Here is a 20,882-nt window from a genome sequence, read left to right as displayed (position 1 = left end):
ATGTCCTTCAAGAATGCAACTGCAGTCATAACATGTGGGTAGAATACCATAGCTTAGCTGGGGGAGGAAGTATGCTCTAGGAAAGAGATGGTGTGGCAATCAAACCCTGCAGGACTGCCGAAGCAAAGCCTGCTCTGGATCTGGAGTATAGAGGGAGATTGTAGTGTTTGGAGAATGTATGCACGGAGCTCCATGTAGCAGCTTCTAGAATGTCCTTGGTAGGCACTCCTCTTAAGAATGCTGTAGAGGTGGCTGTAGCTCTGGTGGAATGTGGTCTGACATTGGCTGGAACAGTGTTTCCATGAAAGGAATAACAGAATCTGATGCAATGTCCAATCCATTTAGAAATAGTCTGTTTTGAAATTGCTTTTCCTTGGACTGCAGGGGCGTAAGCTACAAAAAGTTGTTCAGACTTCCTACTGGCCTTGGTTCTGTCCAGGTAGTATCGAAGTTGTCTGTGAATGTCCAAGGTATGCAACAGTCTTTCCCCGTTATTCTCAAGATTGGGGAAGAAAGCAGGCAGGTGAATGGCTTGATTTAAAGAAAAGTACAGTTTTGTACCTACCATAAATGTAGATGTCCGATAGACATGCAACTGCAGTCATAACATGTGGGTTGTCCTGCCTCAGGCAGCCCTCGGTCGGCCGGATTCCAAAGTCTGGGTCCGACGTCGGCTGATGTCGCATTTCTCTCTGACGTCAGAGCGGCTGGAGTACATAAGCATCAGCCGACGCCATTGTCTTCAATGTTTCTTGCCCCAGATGCCAGGTGCCCTCCAAGGAAGGCTGTAATCAAATTGGAAGACAAAAACTGGATTCCAAACAAATAAATGAGCAATAAAAACAAATACACCATAACAGATATCCCCAGCTAAGAGTAACAGGGATAGGAGTGGACCCTAGGCATAGAGGGGTATGGAGGGAGGGAAAATCCGACTGCAGTTGCATTTCTATCGGACATCTACATTTATGGTAGGTACAAAACTGTACTATGTCCTTCAAGAATGCAACTGCAGTCATACCATGTGGGTAGAATACCATAGCTTAGCTGGGGGAGGAGGTATGCTCTAGGAAAGAGATGGTGTGGCAATCAAACCCTGCAGGACTGCCGAAGCAAAGCCTGCTCTGGATCTGGAGTATAGAGGGAGATTGTAGTGTTTGGAGAATGTATGCATGGAGCTCCATGTAGCAGCTTCTAGAATGTCCTTGGTAGGCACCCCTCTTAAGAATGCTGTAGAGGTGGCTGTAGCTCTGGTGGAATGTGGTCTGACATTAGCTGGAACAGTCTTTCCATGAAAGGAATAACAGAATCTGATGCAATGTCCAATCCATTTAGAAATAGTCTGTTTTGAAATTGCTTTTCCTTGGACTGCCGGGGCGTAAGCTACAAAAAGTTTCTCAGACTTCCTACTGGCCTTTGTTCTGTCCAGGTAGTATCGAAGTTGTCTCACGTCCAAGGTATGCAACAGTCTTTCCCCCTTATTCTCAGGATTGGGGAAGAAAGCAGGCAGATGAATGGCTTGATTTAAAGAAACCCTAGAAACCACCTTTGGCATAAAAGTAGGGTTGGTCCTTAATGAAACCCTGTCTCTATGAAAAATGATAAAGGGTGGTATTGCCATTAGGGCCTGAAGCTCCGAAACCCTTCTTGCTGAGGTAATTGCCAACAGGAAAGCTGTCTTCCATGAGAGAAATTGCAAGTCAACTGAAGCTGCTGGCTCAAATGGAGGTAGAGTCAGTTTTTCTAAGACAAAATTGAGGTCCCAGGCTGGCACTGGGGCCTTTCTTGGCGGCTTAATGTTCTTGATTCCCCTGAGGAATTGCCTTAGTAAGGGGTGAGAAAAAACAGGAGGATCAGTGTTGTATCTAGCTGAAATAGCAGATGCATGTATCTTTATGGAAGAATATGAGAGGCCGTTCTTTAACATATCTGCCAAATATTCCAAGATGAGTGGGATGTTCAACAATGATGCATCATGTCCCTTGCTGGTATTCCAATTGCTGAATCTTTTCCACTTTGCTAAGTAAACCTTTCTGGTGGATGGTTTTCGAGCCTCTGTTAGTATCCGCTGAACTTCCTTGGAGAGAGATAAGCTGAAGTTATTTATGGGATCTCCCAGGCTGTTAGCTGCAGTGTCAGAAGATTTGGATGCAGTGTTTCGAAATTGTGTTGAGTCAAAAGTAGAGGCCACTGGGGGAGGGCCCACCTCCTGGTGTGGCATATGCTCCGTAGTAGTGGGTACCAGTGTTGTCTTGGCCAGTCCGGAGCTATTATGATTCCCTTGGGCTTCTCTGCTTTGATCTTTAGTAATACTGAGGTCATCAGTGGCAGAGGTGGGAATGCATAGATTGCTAGGGAGTTCCAGTTGAATGAGAGGGCATCTATTTTCCAAGCTTTTGGATGGTATATGTCCTTGTGCAAAATTTTGGTAGAAGATGGTTGAGGTGAGAGGCAAATAGGTCCACTTCTGGCTTGCCCCATGTCGAAGTGAGTTGTCTGAAGGCCTTCGGATGTAACCTCCACTCGTGTGGATCTGTGAAATTCCTGCTTAGGCTGTCCGCCAACACATTGTCTTTTCCTGGAACAAACTGGGATTGTAACTGGATGTTCAGATTCAGTGATTTCTCCCAAAGCTGCATTGTCAGTCTGCAAAGGGGGTAAGAGTGGGTGCCCCCCTGCTTGTTTATGTACCACATCACAGTGGTGTTGTCTGTCCGTATCATTAAATGGCCTTGCTGGAGTTGGTGTTGAAAAGCCTCGATGGCATGCATTACTGCCAGCATTACCTTTTGGTTTATATGCAGATGTGTTTCCGTTGGAGACCATTGTCCTTGTATACACCTGCCTTCCATGTGCGCCCCCCCATCCAAGGTCTGAGGCATCTGTAGTCATGGTCTGTGTTATCTGTGGTTTTTTGAATGACATACCTGTGTTTGCCTGGCTCACCGAGGCCCACCATAGGAATTCCTTTTGTAGGCATGGAATGAGTGGTATGATTGTCTCCAAGTTGTTGCTGAGTTGAGACCAAATGCTTTTTAGGTACCATTGAAGCTTTCTCATGTGTAGTCTTGCTAATGGAACCAGGAGAATGCAGGATGCCATGTAGCCCAGGGCCTGTAGGAATCTCCTTGCAGTCATCTGGGTGAGTTTTGCTAAACCTTTGAAGTAATGAGTTAACTTCTCTTGCTTGTCTTCTGTCAGGTAAGCCATCTGAGAGGCTGTGTCTAGTTTGGCTCCTAAGAAGATTATTTGCTGGGATGGCTGCAGTCTTGACTTTTGGAAGTTGACTGTGTATCCCAGAGATTGAAGTAATCGTATGACATAATCCAGGTTTTCTGTCAACATCAATTTGTCGTCCGCTTGTATGAGGCAGTCGTCCAGGTACAGGTAAATTTGTATACCCTGGAGCCTGCAATGAGCAATTACTGAAGCCAGGCATTTTGTAAATACTCTGGGCAGTAGATAAGCCAAATGGCAATGCTGAGAATTGATAATGCTCTGGCCCTGCAAGAAATCTGAGGTATCTTCTGCAGCTGTGTCTGATAGGGACATGCAGGTATGCCTCCTTGAGGTCCAGAGTAATTAGCCACGACTCCTTGCCCAGCATGGGAAGGAGTTGCTGTAGAGTCAGCATTTTGAACTTTGGTACTATGAGAAAGGTGTTTAATGCGGACAAGTCCAGTATTGGTCTCCATTAAGATTCTTTTCTTGGAACAAGGAACAGTCTTGAGTAAAACCCCTTGTCTTGTTCTTGTTGTGGAACTCTTTCTATTGCTTTCATTCGAGTCAGCAGAGTGATTTGCTTGATAGCCTCTGCCCTCTGATTTTGTAGTAGGTTTGGCATGCCTTGTTTTCTTGGTAAGGTATGAAAATGAAACCTGTACCCTCGGTCTATAATGTCCAAAATCCATTTGTCCTTTGTCAGTCTGTGCCAGTTTTCTGCAAACAGAGATAATTTCCCGCCCAAGGGAGCTTCTAGTTGTTCCCTGGTAGGCGGTAGTAGAGGAAAGTCATTGAGTTTGTGGTTGTTGGGCAGGTGGAACGCCTGCGTCACTTCTTTGGTTTCCTGGCTGCCATTGTCGTCCCCTGTAAGGGCCTCTGTATTGGTCTCTTCCTCGGCCACGTCTGTTCTTACCTCTTTGAAACTTTTCTGGATTAGGAAAGGACCAGTTTTTTGAGGGCCAATTCCTACTGAATCTGGGGGGTTGAACCTGGAGGAAATCTTTCACAGTCTGAACTGATTTTGCTTTTTCTTTGATGGTCTTTAACACATCCTTAGCATTTGCACCAAAAAGCTTGTTCTTTTCCAAAGGTGCATCCAGAAGTTTTGCTTTTACATGATCTGGTAGAGGTTGATCTTTTAACCAAGCATGTCTATGAATCGCTGCCCTACATGAAGCTTCCAGTGCATCATACCACACTGCAGGAAGTGATTGCTTACTTGCTGAGTGTTATGTACAGCTTCCTGCAAAGTCTTCCTGTCTAAAGGATCAGGAGAAGCTAATGTTTTTTGTAAATCTTCTAAGAGATAATCCTGATATTGTAACATATGAAAAAGGCAATTTAAAGCTCTCATAGATAAGGTAGTGGATGTGTAAACCTTTTTGCCCCATCTCTCTAATGACCTCGCTTCCCTGTTGGAGGGCAAAGGATTTTTTGAGGTGGAGGCTGAAACTCCTTTAGGCCCCTGTGAAATAGTTTCCAAATCAGAAGTATGGGCCCTGAATAAATGGGAATGAGTTTCTGGGACCCTGTAATACCTGTCTGGCTTGGCTGGAGCAGGAGGAAGAGAATCAGGGGTAGCACTAGAGTCAGAATACAAATCATCCAGAACATCAAGTACAGGAGGAATAGCTAAGGGCCTGTGCTGAGGCTTCTTAAGGAAAGTCCTCAGGCGTTTCCTAGAATCAGAATATTCCTGACCTTGCCACTTGAAATGTTCCCTCATGGTGTGCAGAACTTCCCCAAAAGAAATATCCTCAGGAGGGGAGGCCGAAGGGATGGAATCTTCTGCATCCGAGTCCTCATAGGTCTGGAAGAGCTCTTCCTGGCTATCAGAGTGGACAGAGCCCTCAGAATCTTCATCTGAAGGAGTAGGGTCAGAGGGTTCAACCCGGGGCATTTTATCAGGAGGGGGCTGGGATGCTCTCTCAGGATGGGCCTGTGAACCTCTAATCATGGAAATTAAATCAGCAGCCATGGACATAATTTGTGTCTCCGGAGTCGGCTGAGGTAAGGATTTATAAGTAATATGCTTTGTTTTGCTGGCTGCCTTAGCCCTATTGTAGGCCTTAATAGACATGGCCATAGGAGGCCTGGCAGCTCCACGTGCAGGAGTGACCTTGTCTACAGCAATGGTCTCGGGTATTTCCTCGGTTTCGGTATCCGGAGAAAAATCTATAACTGGCGTCGGAGTAATGTCTGGAATTGGAGTCGTCGGTAATGCTGTGTCTTCGGTTCGGAGCGGTGGAGAGACCGTCTCAGAGGGAACCGGAGCACTCGCGCTAGGTTTTGGCGTGGAGTCGGTGGTAGACGCGGGCCGAGGATGTCGGTCCCGGTCTTTACGCTTTTTGGGAGTTTGCGATGTCGGAAGATCCGACGGCAAGGTGTAAGCAAAATTATCGCCGAAAAAATCTTCAGCTAACTCCGCCCGGCGCCTGAGAGTGCGCTTGTTGAAGCGAGCACAGGCTACACAGGCCGAGACGTCGTGGTCTGGGCCCAGGCAAGGGAGGCAGTAAGAGTGGAAATCCTTATGAGGTATTTGTTTACCACAAAAAAGACAATTGTTAACTTTTTCAGTAATTTCTGACATCGGCTGAGGCAAGAAAAGGTCCCCAACGGGGTACTTAGCTTTTTTGATGACTTCGGTATCGTAGAATACAGGAGCTGACCGACCGGCACTTGCGAACTGCTTCTGCTTCGGGCACCGCGCGGCAAGAAAGACTGAAGAAAATGGCGTCGGCTGATGCTTATGTACTCCAGCCGCTCTGACGTCGGAGAGAAATGCGACATCAGCCGACGTCGGACCCAGACTTTGGAATCCGGCCGACCGAGAGCTGCCTGAGGCAGGACAACCCACATGTTATGACTGCAGTTGCATTCTTGAAGGACATCTGTTCCTGCTCTAAGAACTGCCTTTTTTGTAAGGCAGAAAACTGTTGTAGTTCCTGGATTTTAGCAGCTCGATCCTAAACTGTGTTGTTCTTTGCCAGGAGCTACTCTAATTACTATGAAGATTTCTGTTTTAAGCAAGAAGGTAGACTGCTGAAAAAAATCTGTTCATTGTGGATCAGGATGGCCAGAGACTTTATCCATTGTTTTGTTACTGGGTGAAATAACTCTCTTACAAGTTGCAGCGAACAACAAGGGTGACTCTGCTGACAGCCAGGGCTATCAGTAGAGTTGACAAGACCGAGGGGGAAAGGGAAGTAAGGGAACAGGTCCTTCTTCCATATCACACACACAAGGGAGGACATGCAGACTCCACACAGAAGGCACCCCAGCCTGAGAAAAGAACCGGACAGGGTCTTGCTGTCAGGCAGAAACGCTACCCACTGCGCCACTGTGCTGCTCTAGTCTTACTTGACTTTCTGGCTATTTTTATGTTTAGCAAAAGGATCGTTTTGCTTAAAAAAGCCAAGACAGATGGTATTCCATCAACAGAGAAACATTAAGTTGTCAAAACAGGCAAATTTGGTGACAATATTACACATATGGCACATTCACAGCTGTGAAATGCTATTCCAACTAGCCTAAGGTTAAGTTCTATATCACCTACCAGAACTGATCATAAGAGGGCAAACTGAAATGTTGTAGGTAGTTTGCCTGTATGGACATCCAATGTACCTGAAAGCAGTTCTGTTCAATGAAATTGTATATCTGATGGGAAGAAATGAATAGCTTCACAAAATATAGTCAATATCAGCATACGTTAGGGTGGCATATGTACATGAATATAAAACGCATATATAAAGACTGGTACTAATACTGGATAAAGTCCAGTTGACTGATTTGTAATTACTTGGCTTCTCCCTGAACTCTTTTCTGTGCTGATGAACCTCCACTTCAGTCATCATGCAGAAACTCAGGACACCTGTCACTTCTCTCAGTACATGTGGGTCAGCCCATCAAGGCCTGCTTAACCCCAATACCTATCTTGAACTCTGTTCTACTTTCTGCCTAGTCACCTCCTCCCTATAAGTCTGTTTCCCACCCCGCCACATTTCCATCACCAGGTATGTATGCCACCTTCTTATTCTTTCATAAATGGATACAAAAATCTATTTATAATATTATCCGTGACTCCCAGTGCTTTATAACTTCTCCAGTAAAATTGTCTCATCATAACTCTTCCTGTACTGGCCTGCACATCTGAACAATGTGCCAGGCCAGATATCAGCACTCCTGCAGTTTGCACTAGAGCTGAAAAAACAAATCGGGAACATGCCTGGAGTTCTGTATCTCTGCCTTCACCTGAAAGATGCCGTCAGATGCCAGTTTCTGGCCATTCTGCATACCTTCCCCAACCCAGTTTTTGTCATTTTGTGTGCCTCTTTTACCCATACTTGCTCTTAGCTACTTTTTCAGTAATGTGGGCTAAGTCAGTTTACTAAACTGTATTATTAATAATAATCTTACTACTACACTCACGTCTAGCTTACTTTTTTAGTCCACTGCTCCAGTTTGTCCATTACTGTCTGAATTCCCAGCCCACCGAACATATTCAGAAAGCCTAGAAATGCAAAGGCAGATATTAACTACTTCAACACACAGGAAAGAAGACTAAGCTATACAATCAGTATGGGTTTTTCACACATTGACGAAAACATTAACAATACTTTCCCTAACGTTTAGTGTGGGGGCAGGGGGGGTGATGACTCTTACAGCCAGTAGGAAACAGAGCAGACTGGACATCACAAAATCAGTGCTTTACTGTTCTCAGATGCAATACAACACAGTCTAAACAAGCATGGGTCTGGTTTTCATATATGGACACTGAGCAGCCACACACACTATCATATGCTCTCTCACCTCATTATAGTCAAGTGCGGAATCATTACACAGTGCACAGATGGTAGCCAGTTCGACAAGCCCATCATACTGCCCACATTGCACTGGTCGGCCATCCCTTAATCTGAAATAATAAAGCAGAAGTAGTAGTGACAATATTAATAAATGCAGTGTTTAATAAAGAGTATATTATTTTTAAGTCAATGATTCATTCAGTACAATCTCTACCTACACTTTTAAATATTTCTATAAGTTAGTACATTCGCTACTGGCAGCACAGTAAAGCTGATAACTCCACAGCCAAAAGCATGTTCAAAGACACTGCACTGACAAAGCAACAAGTAATAGTACATGCTGGCAAAGGATAAAGTGCAAACTGGAAAACAAAAGCATTTACATTTAAACACTATGTTCATAGGATCATAGAAAGTTACTAGGCTATTAGCCCTGAAGCCCTTACAAGCCTAGCCAAGAATTTAGCCCATGTTCCGACAGTCAGCACCCGATACCCATTGTCCAGCAGGGACACAGGTGGAATCCCGGGGATGTATTTTCTGTTCCCCAACCAGTTTGTGGTTAAAAAGGGTTAATTAGATACTATGCTTGACGTGGAATGGGAGTCTATTCCACAGAAGGGGGTGTCTCCGGGACACAAATCTGTCTGGCCAACACCACCTATTGATGTCCAAAAAAAAAAAAAAAAATAAACTAACTCATTGACACACAAACCAGCTCTTTTAAACGAAAAGATAAACACTTTCGTTCTTACAAATAAGAACTTCATCAGATTCTTATTAAAGGTTCTTTTGCTGCATACAGTTTGTGTCACAGTTTTGGAGTACATTTTCCCCGTTCCTACTGGGAGCTGCTTTGACTTTTTGTTTTTGCATGTCTGAGTTACTTCTTGGATATTTTGTCAAGTCCGTTTTACTGGGAGCTGGTTAGTGCAACACCTATTGAGGACACGTGTGAGGGTTACTCAAGTGGAGCTTGACTTGCGGATATGCAGCAGTCCCATTAAGGTGGGGTATGAGATTGCTTTGTATGCAAGACAGAGGTCACCTCGTAGGAGTCTGCAGAAGACTAAGTATAGGGACAGGGCCTTTAGCCTATCTGTATAGGGTAGATGTTTGAGGCCATGGATTCTCCTGGTGAGGAAACTCTGTGATCTCTCCAGATGCTGCATATGTTTGTGAGGTACATGCCAAAAGAGGCACTGTACTCAATAATGGGTCTTATAAACGAAGAATATAGAGATGTTATGACTTCCTTGTCCCTAGATGAGATACGCTTGCAAATGAGGTGGGCCTTGTAGAAAGCCTTCTGTACGACGGAGGCAATATGGTGGTTAAAAGTCAGGTTGCTATCAAACTGGGTGCCAAAGTCCCTCACGACTGATTGCGTGCTTAGGACCTTATTGTTAACGTGTTACTTTGTGGGGACATCACTCTTCCCAAAGGGGACGATGATGCATTTTTTGGCATTCAGTTTGAGGCCATGTTCCTGGCACCAGTCATCTGTTTGGGTGAGACCCTCTTGGAGGATGTCCACATCACTAGTGGAACTGATGACAGCACCCAGCTTGCAGTCATCGGCAAGCTTGGTCAGCCATAGCCTACTGGTTTTGGCCTGGAACTCAGAAAAGAATATAAACAAAAAAGCCCCAAGACCGATCCCCGAGGTACACCACTCATTACGGGTTGACTGCTTGAAGTGGCCTTCCCCTATTTTGACTAGGTGGGTTCTATCAGTGAGCCAGTTTGCTACTCATCTGGTAACATATGGACTGATGCCTACTTGAGAGAGCTTATCTATTGCATCCAAGTGGGGAATAGTATCAAAGGCTTTGGCTAGGTTAAGGTAAGCAGTATGCACCATCTTTCCCTCATCCATGGCTTTGGTGACTGTCTCGAAGAAGTTGACCAAATTTAATAGACATGACCTCCCCTTGACAAAACCAAACTGTGTGGGATCAAGTATTTGGAGGTTGCCAATGTCCTTGTTAATGAGGTCCATGATAACCCGCTTCATGGCCTTGCAGATCAGGCTAGTTAAGCTGATGGGTCTATAATTTGCTGGATCGGTGGACGCTCCACCTTTGTGCAAAGGGATGACAGTGACTGTCTTCCACTCAGCAGGGATGAAGCTGGTACTCGGGGCTTTAGCTGAACAGGGTGCTGAATGGTGCTGCAAGTTCCTGCATCAGTTCATGTAGGATGCAACATGGGATGTTATCAGGTCCCATTGAGGCTGTATTTTTTGGCTTTGAGAGGGCAGGTATGACTTGCTCCCTTGAGATAATGGGAGTGGGGTAGGTGCTGGAGTTGTCCTGATTTACTGATGGGGGGACAGAGGGGTGAAGTTTTCACTGAACCTGTCGGCCAGCAGGTTGGTTATATCTACAGCGTTTGTGTATGTGGTGCCCTTGACCACCAGTTCTGAGCAGACCTGGGTGCTTCCCTTGAGATTGCGGACATATGTGAAGAAACTTTTGTGATTGTCGTTAGTAGATTTGGCCAGTTAAGTTTGCTTTGGAGCATTTCACTAGTGCTCTTCTTTGCTTGTTCAGGCTAAGGAAAGATCGCTTCCAATTAGGCATCTGCTCCTTCTTGGTCCTGGACAGCAAATATTTCCTTTTATTATAGAGTTTATTTATTGTAGCTGCCCGCCAGACAGATTTACTCTTCCTTGAGAAGGATAATCTCATCTTGTCTGGTGTTCCTAATTCCATGCAGCAATATAAATGCTCATATAGTACTTTGGTGTAGGTTTGGACATATGTGCCAGTTCCTATGGCGAGGGAGAAGACTACGAAGCTGTTTATACCTTTCCTCAGGAGGTTGTAATCAGCTTTGGAAAAGTTTTTGTGTTTAGCCCTAGCTAGGGGGTGGTCGGGGGAGATGGTGACTTTGAAAGTGACCGCTGTGTGGTCAGATCTTACCAGGGAGTACAGCACTGTAGGGATGCTGCAGTGGTTACGCCTGTTGGTTAATACCAAGTCCAAGATATTTTCACCTCTTGTGGGGGTGTTGACCAGCTGGTCCAAGGCATTTGCACCGACAAAAATCAAGGAATCTCTGGGGATTTGTGTTTTGGCATTAGTAGTTCTTCCAATCTATGGTTGGATAGTTAAAGTTGCCCAGGATCAGGGTAAAGGGTTGACTCATGATAGATTCAAAGAGGTCCAGATAAGTAGAGTGGGCATCTTGAGTCAAAGTTGGGGGGCCTGTACCTAGCTATGACTTGAATAGGGGTCTTGCCAATGGTTAACAGCACCTGGAGTGTCTCCTGTGTGTCATACTGTTTGACCAAGCCTGAAAGTGTGTATGTCTTTTACATATATTGCAACTCCACCTCCTTTTGCTTTGTTGCCCATGGTTTGGGGCATGAATGTATGACAGGATGAGTAACCTGGTATGGCTGGGGTGCTCTCCACAGCTTTGAACCAGGTTTCTGTGACTGCACAAATGTCAGCATCTTCCAGGGTTAAGAATGCTTGCAATGACTGCAGCTTCATGTTTAGAATCCTAGTATTTAGCAGCATGAGCTTTAATTTGTGTTTTGATTAAATTTGCGTGCTGGCAGTTTTGACCTCGTGGCATTGCCTAAAAAGGCACTATGGAGGAGACAAGAGCCTTTGCCAGGAGCCTGAAGCCCAAGGGAAACAGATGCAGGACACCTCTGGCAAAGCATCGCAGTTTGTCGGTCATGTCCTCCCAGGCTGTCAGGTACTAGATGCCCTTGAAATGACACCAGAAACTAAGCCAGTTGTTAAATTCAATAATTTTCTGTTTGTATAGAGGCATCATTCTGGGTGACTGTAGAATGCTGCTTAAAGCTAGTAACACAACTGCCTGGGACACATATTAAGCAAGCTCAATTATGTCTCTCTTCACACAGTCCAGGGAGGTACTTTAAGTCATTCACACCAACATGGACTATTACAGAGTCATAACAGTACCTGTTGTTGAGAAACCTGAGTGCATGGGTGATATGACGAATTCTGGCATCTGACAACTGTGACCTTCTCCTTATCCAGCCTGGTGAGGGGTGACATCTGCGTGTCTCACAATGGAGTCTCCTATGACTAATATGCTGGGTTTATGTTTAGGCCTTAGTGGTTGTGAGACACGTGTGTGTGGACTATGTGTGGTGTGTGGTGTGGTGGGCAGTGGAGTTTGCATCTGTTTCTGCCTCAGAGGTCTCTTTTGTTTAGGTATGTTTTTGTTGAGGACCTCCGCATATGTGGGTGTGTGTCATTTGAGGTGTGGTGTTTGTGTTGATAACTTCTCAGTACCAGATATACTGGCTTGCAAGGGAGAGAGCATTGAATCTAGGTTCTTAATGTAATTGCATAGCTCACAAATTGTGTTCCTAGGTGGTAGTAGCAGAGGGTTGTCCGTGTTCATGAGCCAGTTGCTACACTGTCTCAGGATGCCCAAATCAACCAGACTGCCAGGAGAAAGCACAGGAAATTGTCCACCCATATTTGTCAGAAACTGAGGGAGAGGCCAGAGACAGCTAAGGGAGTAAAGGGTGGAAGGTCTAAAGAGTAGTACTACTAAGTGATCACAAGTGCTACTAATCAGTGCAGCTGCAGCTCTGGATGCAGTAAACCTGTATCCAGACTATGCTACTCAATTTAAAGGTTACAAACACAGTAAAACTCACAAAAAAGCACAGATTAACCACTTACAGACAAAACAGAACTCACAGTATGAAAAAAAATACAGTTAAACAGTAATGAAATGCAGTAAAATGCAATTAAACAGTAATGAATTGCAGTAAATAGCAATGAAATGCAGTTAAACAGTAATGAAATGCAGTTAATCGGTAAATTGATTTAAAACAGTGCTAATGTGATAAATTAGCTCACAATCACAACAGTAAAAAAACAGCTCAAATAAAGTATAAGGCTACCGACAAGCAATAATATATAGTAATTCACATATTTTATCCGTCAGTGCTTTGTTAAATAAGACAGATACCATATAATAAGGACCCAATAGAAGAACTTGATTTGCATGACATGCAGATTTAGTAGTAACCTGATTCACACAGCAGCGGGTTATACACTTTCAGTATGAAGATTACTGAATAAGACAAAACTGCAGAATGAGTGTCATTTATTAAACTCCTTACACTTCTCCTTCTGGTGAATACGTGGATCCAGTGACAGAAAACTCACTCAAAGAGCAGCTGTTCCCCACCGCATTATCAATGATGAACATCTGCAAAAGGTAAACATCAAAAAACAAATTAAAATCAACAAAGCTGGAAAGCTGTTTCTTACACTATTTAATAAAACAAAACTGCATAATTAAAAGAGAAAAAAAACAAGGTTTGTACTTCAGGAAAAAAAAAATTATTTAGTGAGCATTTTTAACTAGAGTACCACAATTTCTTCAGACAGGCAACAAACAGTGTGTTGCTGATCAGATGGCGTTCTGCTGCTAAGGACAATAGTGATCACCAAAAAAAAAGTTGTTTCTTTGCACTTATTCATTTTTAACTGGGAAAGTGGGCTGGTCAATGTATCCTTTTCAGCTCCAGTTTGGGCCAGGGGTGGTAAAGCACAAGTGCTGTTAAATTCTAGAAGCAGGATATAAAGCAGACCATCAAATCAGAGTCTAGTTACAGGATAAAAAACTGCATCATGCAGTCACATCTATTGGCAAAAGAATTATGCAAAACTTAAACAAGGGCTATTTGACACAAAGCACAAAACCCATACAGTCATTGAGCTACCTTTAATGTCCTTTTTATTCTTCAAATATGTACAACTAAAAGCCACATTTTTCACCACTGCATCTTGAACTAATTACAATCTGCTGTGTTCATGCATCCAACATTACTAACACTATCCCCCCATACACAAAGTCTTTGCTGAAACTTGGCTGTGGCCCATTGGTTTTATCTTGTAAGCAAAATAATATAAGACAAAAAAATAAGCACTGCAAAGTACCGTTTATCTTACCAATGAAAAGGGGGGGGGGTGTGCAAAAAGAAAAACACAACACCAAACAGGTTCACAGGTAGTCAGCAGACATGCAGTCGAGACTACTAAGGTGCCTAGCCCAAATTCCCAATTGACCCAAAGCACTGTCTGGTAAAGTGACTTCAAGATCACACAGAAGAAAAATGCAAGTTACGGAAATCAAACTCTGCACCACAGGAAGTAGCTTGTTAACAGCTCATAGCTATAGTCCTTTACATTAACTGGCAGACTTATGGGTGAAAACTATCAAATACCTGAAAATAATTAGGTTTGAACACATTACTTCTACTAAAAAGTACAAAACTGTATAACTCTTAAATAGCCTTTACCCCCCCCCCCACCACCACACACATATCTTTCTGCAAATGGCCATCAACTGCCATCACCTCAATCAGTGGGTCTTCTGGACAAGCCTTAGCCTCCACCAGGCTCAATTTGACCCACTTTCAAGGCCAGTGAGGAGACTGAATCAAAATGTGACATCATACTGTTAATGGTGAAAGAACCATCTCAATCCCCTGCTGCAGCCTTGCAAGCTCCTGATCAAGCAGTAGAACGCTTGCAGTACTGAACTCATCAGGCTCTTAACGCTGCTAATGCAGAGTGACTAGGCAGCCTCCATACCTCATGATGGTGGAACTTGCACTTGCGACTTACTTCTAGCCTTCCCCTTCCAGTCCCCCCAAATGCCAATGCCATTAGATGAACTGAGGTTGTCTGGTGCTCAATAAGGTCTTTATCTCTGTACAACATGTAGCCTACTATCAATCTGCCTTAGCCTTCTGGCAGGCTGACTCAAAAAGCTGTGGCTATGACCTGCTAAAAGCTTCACAGCGTCATCCTTTAATCTGAGTCCTTCCATCTCACTTTCAAACTCTAAACAAGTCAGTTAACAAGACTAGATCATTCCTGAATTGAAAAAAAGGGTCCTTGTGCCTACTGAACTTATCTAGTTGAGAAAAAGAAAAAAATACACATTGTACTATATATGCGTGTGTGTGTGTGTGTGTGTGTGTGTGTATATATATATATATATATATATATATATATATATATATATATACACATACACACACACACAGACACACATATATAGATAGATATATATATATATATATACATGCATACATACATACATAGACACGTATAGGGTTCCAAGGTGTTCATGTATTCCTTTTTGCCCCTAGCAAGGTAAATTACACGATAATCATTTGTCTGTTGCTCTTAATTATGTCACTTGGACGTAATCTGCATAAGAGGTCACAGTGAGCACAGAAGTTTAAGAAATGGCTTCTACCTAGGTATTTATTTAAAAAGATAAATCTATACAAACAAACAAAATAAAGGTTAAATAAACAAAGTATTCAATAATGGAACATCATGAAAGAAACAGGACAGGCTGATCAAGAATACTGGGAGGATGCTAGGTGATTCGTTTGGCATTTGGGATAGGAGTTTGGCTCAGGGAGTTCTGGGGTGGCAGATGACGTGAAAAATGCGGACAATGTGGAAACTTCATGAAAGAAAACATGAGCACTAGAGATAATAGTATGTTGGCTACTAAGATGACTAGAGAGGAAGCAATGGTGGTGGTGTTGGGAACACAAAAAACAAAATAATATGGGCAAAGGCTACCCCTAGAGTACAGTATAGGCCACAGGGTAAGTTTAAAGACAAAATGGAAGCTACAGCTGTGAAAGAGTGGACAAGAAGAAATCCAAGGTAGAAGGATAGATGCACACAACATTAATAAGTGATAAACGGAGATAAAACCACAGTTAGATAAGCAGGAGTCAGCAGTACAATGGAAAGCAAGAAGGAAAGAAATGGGGAGAAATGGGCACTCAGCCAGATCATGGGGACAGAAGACTAATGAGACAGAACAGTGGAAATGTATGTAGAAGTGTGCAAGAGGGTTGGGAAAAGTATCAGATGCACATGTAACAAACTAACCAGGTCAAACAGTGACAACTGCTGAGTGTACTAGAAATGCAGGGGGGAAATGGCTGCAGACTGGAGAAGTAGAGGCAAGGGGCATGAAGTGAAGGGGGATAAAAACAGTGTACAGGCATGAATGCGGTCTTGGTGACTGTAATCTCAATCACCAAGAGGATTAACATTTTTTGATAGAGAACATAAGCGAAACCAGATTATCATGACACTGGTTTCAAGGTTCACACTTAGCAATGCATGGAAAAAGGTGACAAAGATGGTCTCCAAAGTGGCAAGGTGGACACTTTGGCACCAACAGCATGTCAGTAAAGACAGCAGAGGTGGTTACAAAACCAGGGATCAGCCAGAGTAAAATCACAGTAGAGGCCTAGTATCAGCATTCTCAGAAGAGTTACCTGTGCCAGAGGCTAGAACACTGTGAGGAAAAAAAGCAGATTAAATACAGTGACTGGCTGAGGTAGTGGATAAAGTAAAAATGTCTAAGACTGGTAGAAGGAACAGAACAGACCTGCTCTATGCTACAGACAGGCTCCATCTTAGCCCAGAAGAGATAACAGCATTCGGAACTGGGTTGCAAAGGTACACCTCAATGACTGTAGAAACTAAGATGAAATGTGGAAGGGCATGCCATGGATGGAGAAAGGGGGAATAGGCAGCAGAAAGATGGAAAAAAGGCACGCAACATAGTAAAAGAATTCAAGCAGAGTGAGTTAAAAGCATGGTTATATAGCATATTACTATGCAATGCATGAAGTATAGGGGAAAAAAGATGTAAGAACTGAACACAGTGATGCAGAATGCAAGGATGGGCATTGCTATTGTCAAAGAAACAGAGTAGCAACAACCAGTTTGAAAAACAGAGATGCACAGTTTGTGTTGTTCAGAAATAACAGAAAAGGGATTGAGTAACAAACTCCATAATAAAGAGAGCATCAAATGTGAAATAAGAGAAGATTAACACCACAAGTGCTTGAAGGAAGCAAGAAATGGAGTTGCTCCAACAATCTAGGGTAGATGCCTGGAAATTCAGGCAGGCGTAAAGGTGAGGACTGGATGCTGGTGGGCAGTAAATGTACTGGTACCCAGGCACATCAAAGGAGGAGGAGTGCAAACTAGAAAAAAAAAAGAATAAAGGTGCAGGAGAAGGATAAGAGTAAGAGGGTTACAGTCTTTTGTTAACTGCCAACCAGAAAACAACAGGTAACACAGCAATCATGAACAATACACAACAGAGGACAGTTACAGCACTGGAAGATCTTAATCTTCCAGAAGCAAAATAGAGAGACCAAGCTCCATGACAAGGAACGAACAGGAGTTGACCAAAGTCTTGTACCAAGAAGAGATCAGCCAACAGGTGCGGGACCGTACCAGAATGGACAGGATTCTGAACATTGTTATAACCAATTTTAAGGATGTCTAATGCAGGCAACATTAAGTGAGACTGATCGTGTCACTACATACCACAGAGTGAAGGAAAAGACTACACAAAGACTGAGATGACAGTGTGAGACTTTATGAGAATGTAGTTCGATCAACTAGGAGAGGGGGTCAAATACAGAATTAATAGTGAAAAAAAGAAGGAATAAACAGGCTATGAGAATGAGTCATGGATATAATAGTACTCAGGGCTACAGACATGGATTTGAGGAAAGATATATATATATATATATATATATATATATATATATATATATATATATATATATATATATATATATATATAAATAAAGGGTTGGGAGGGTGGCCTAATGGTTAAAGTTTTTGCCTTACAAACACAAGGTGCAGGGTTTGAGTCTCACAAGGGATAATTGGCTAGGCTTACAATGGCTCGCAAGGGCAGTTAGCTTAGTACTAACCTATGAACCTATGAAGAAGAAGACCTATGTGGATACAGCAGAAGGTGAAATTAGCAACTAGGATAACAGACAGGACATTTAAGAGGCAGAAGGGAAGGGGTGGAGAAAGAAAGCAGGATTCAAAAAAGAAAATGAGGGCAGCAAAGGCACATCCTGAAGTGTAGCTGAGAATTAAGGGTCAAAATGGGGAATAAAAGTTTCTTAATATACACAGTAGAAAGTGTGACGCCCATGTACTGGCCCAGCAATCAAGGAACCTCAATCCTCATCACTAACACCAGTGAGGGGTGTCTCATATAGGAGGAAAGGATAACAAATACACACAGTAAAGTGCAATTTCCCTTAAGAGCACACAGAGATCACAGTCAGTCCGGGGCTGGTCACTCCCTTGCTCTCCAGGTCCCCACTAAGACTCCCCACTGGCACAGCTACAGGGTCCAGATCTCAGCCTAGTGGGCAAGCTAAAACCTCCAGCACCCTCTCTGTCCAACCAGTGTCCCTGCCCAAGTAGCTGACTGACACACACTCTCACACTCACACAAAGAATAATTTATATAACCACACAGACACTCCTGGGGAAGGCTGGCGCAGGCTCTCCAGCTGTGCCCCCTTTTCCCAGACTATACGGTAGTACCAGCTGCCACCACCCACTAATATTTATCAGCTACTCAAAAGGCCCTTAAAAGGGTGTCCAAGTATTACTGTGCAATATTATTATCCAATTGGTAGTATAGCCCAGGGCTAAAGCTATTGGAGTGGCTTTGTACAATTTTACCAAAGGTATGCAAGTACTCTAAAGAGCTTAAATTATCTCTACAAAAACAGCCACAGGTGAAAGGGTTTAAAAATATTTAATAACAAATAGTCAAAACACAAGACAATACTTTTTTACTATACAGTGCTAGTCAAGAGTTCAGAGATCACAGAGAAATACTTAAAATAATTCAGTAGTACAGTTCTGACATCACAGAAAAACAGTCTAATCTTTCCAGTTTCTAGCTATTTCTAAGAGAAAACACAAGTCTAAGATAAACTTACATATAGAGCAAGACAGTGCTGATAAGTTGGATGGTCAAGACAAAAATGCTTAATGCTCTGTGATTCTCTCTGTTTTTAAAATCACATTCCTGGTTCACATTACATCATTCTTCACACTTCCCTGGGTTCCCAGGCTAACAGAAACTACATTTACATTCTTCACCTCTGGGCAGAAACCAGAGCAATAAAGGACATTTATGCATGCAAATTCTGGCCTTAAAACAATAGGCAGGATGCCTCACTCTAGACTTACTGGCTCCGAGTTTTAACATCAAAGGGTCACAACATGCTTTACTTGGTCAGTAGAGTGCACTGTTTTTGCATTTTATTCAGTTCCACATTTAACACTATTTTTACCATTTAAGACACAAGCCTGTAGTTTACATCAATATTTACAGATGACAGAATTATCTCCAAAATTCTATTTGGCTAGGCTGGCAGCCTTCACCTATCTTCACCCAATCTTCACAGAAAGAATAATGGGAAGAACACATTCGATCAGGCTGAGCAAAGATTGGAAGGAGGTTGAGCAAGCCTGGAAAAAACACAGGTACTTAATGGATAATTTACTTCAATATTTAAAATGAAAGCAAGGGAAGGGTGCCAGTATAGACAGAAAAAGTAGGGCAGAGTAGGGAAAACAGTGGACAGACACTAGAAGAGGGACAAAGGACATAAAGGGAGCAGTCATTTCTAAGAAAGTACAAAGCAATGCAGGCACATAGGGCTGCTTCCCAGGCTCCCCAGGAAAGGGAATATGGTTAGTGTGACAGCAGATCCAATGACTTAAGTTTTCAAAAGCTCACAGAGGAAGTGTCTGAAAGCTAGAAGTACCTTTATACGAGGGCGGGGGATAGAACATTTTGCAGAACTACAGGCCTATTAAGACTAATTGCACTGGCACAGAAAGGAAACCATTGTGGTGTCAATTCTATGGAAAATGGTGCTCTGCTACAGTAAAATAATCTCCAGACAATAATCAACACAGATTCAAGGTCAGAAAGAACTGTCATAATGAGTTACAACACAGGAACTTGACAAACTAGTATCAGCAGAAGTGGTCTACCTGAACCTTAGTAAGACCTGCTTTCTTCTTGGACAGAGAGCTGCTAAGAAAACTGGAGGGTTGAAGGTAGGATCAAAACTAAGGATCTAGTCTGTTACAAGGTTAATGGCTTATTGCATAGTTAAATGGCAGGACAGAGAGAGTTGTGGTGAGAAGGGAGTAACAGGAATAAGAAAAGTGACTAGTAGATTACCACAGGAGATTGGTCTTGGGTCCAACAGTCGCCAGTGTGTTTATTTCAGACATATCTGATGGAAAAGAGAACATGATCAATGTGACGGAAAAAAAAAAACATGATCAATCTTTTCACTTATGACTTCAGAGGCAGTAGTTTAGGACGGCAGAACAGTCTAAGAAAGGTCCTGGAAATGCTCACTCAGTGCGTTGAAAGGGAACAGCTAAGGTTCAGTGCAAAGACATGGAAAGTACTCTAGCCAGGTGACAGCAAACTTGGGTGTGAAATATCAAGCTGTGAGAGGTTGGAAGGAAGGCAAAAGAGCTGGAAAAAGACATGGGATTGTTGCACACACAGCCCTGGCAGGTCAGGGAATACCTTGAATTCTGTGGGCAGTTCTGAAGGCCATTCAGTGAGACGGATATCAGACTGCTGGAAAGAGTGCAGAAATATCCACGAGAAGGATGATCTACAGGGCAAAGGATATGACTAACTACTATAAAAAGTAGCTCTTTTCCCACCTCAGACCAGAAGAGACAGGGGGACATGATATGGGTGCTCATGATTATGTCAGTGAGATGTGAAGGGGCTGTCTTGAATGGGAAGGACAAAACACTGAGCAGACTGCAAAAACCAACTACTCATTGAATCTAAAGAAGGACATCTCCATGGAGAGCACTGAAGACTAAAGGAATGGAGTAACAGTATGAGTGTTGCTGAGGGAATCCACTAAGACAGTCAAGAGGGTATGGAACAGGTTTGTTAATTTTACCTACTTGTTGACCA

At 43.1% G+C, this 20,882-nt stretch overlaps 1 protein-coding gene across 2 annotated transcripts in view; it reads right to left on the bottom strand.

Annotated features, from left to right (window-relative positions):
• The window catches only part of LOC122811983 (sarcoplasmic/endoplasmic reticulum calcium ATPase 2-like), a 1,984,788-nt gene that overhangs the window by 1,193,834 nt on the left and 770,072 nt on the right, over positions 1–20,882 (bottom strand). For both annotated transcript variants that reach the window (XM_044084186.1, XM_044084187.1), the window contains exons 10-11: positions 13,153–13,241; positions 8,032–8,134 (exon numbers count right to left, since the gene is read on the bottom strand). In XM_044084186.1, coding sequence (XP_043940121.1) covers positions 8,032–8,134; positions 13,153–13,241 — 192 coding nt within the window. The remainder of the gene's footprint in view (positions 1–8,031; positions 8,135–13,152; positions 13,242–20,882) is intronic.

This window comes from Protopterus annectens, chromosome 9.part0, assembly GCF_019279795.1.
Source record: "Protopterus annectens isolate FY-2018-M chromosome 9.part0, PAN1.0, whole genome shotgun sequence".
Classification (NCBI taxonomy): domain Eukaryota; kingdom Metazoa; phylum Chordata; order Ceratodontiformes; family Protopteridae; genus Protopterus; species Protopterus annectens.
Note: the sequence above shows the minus strand (reverse complement) of the source record. Positions and strands in the feature narration are given on the sequence as shown.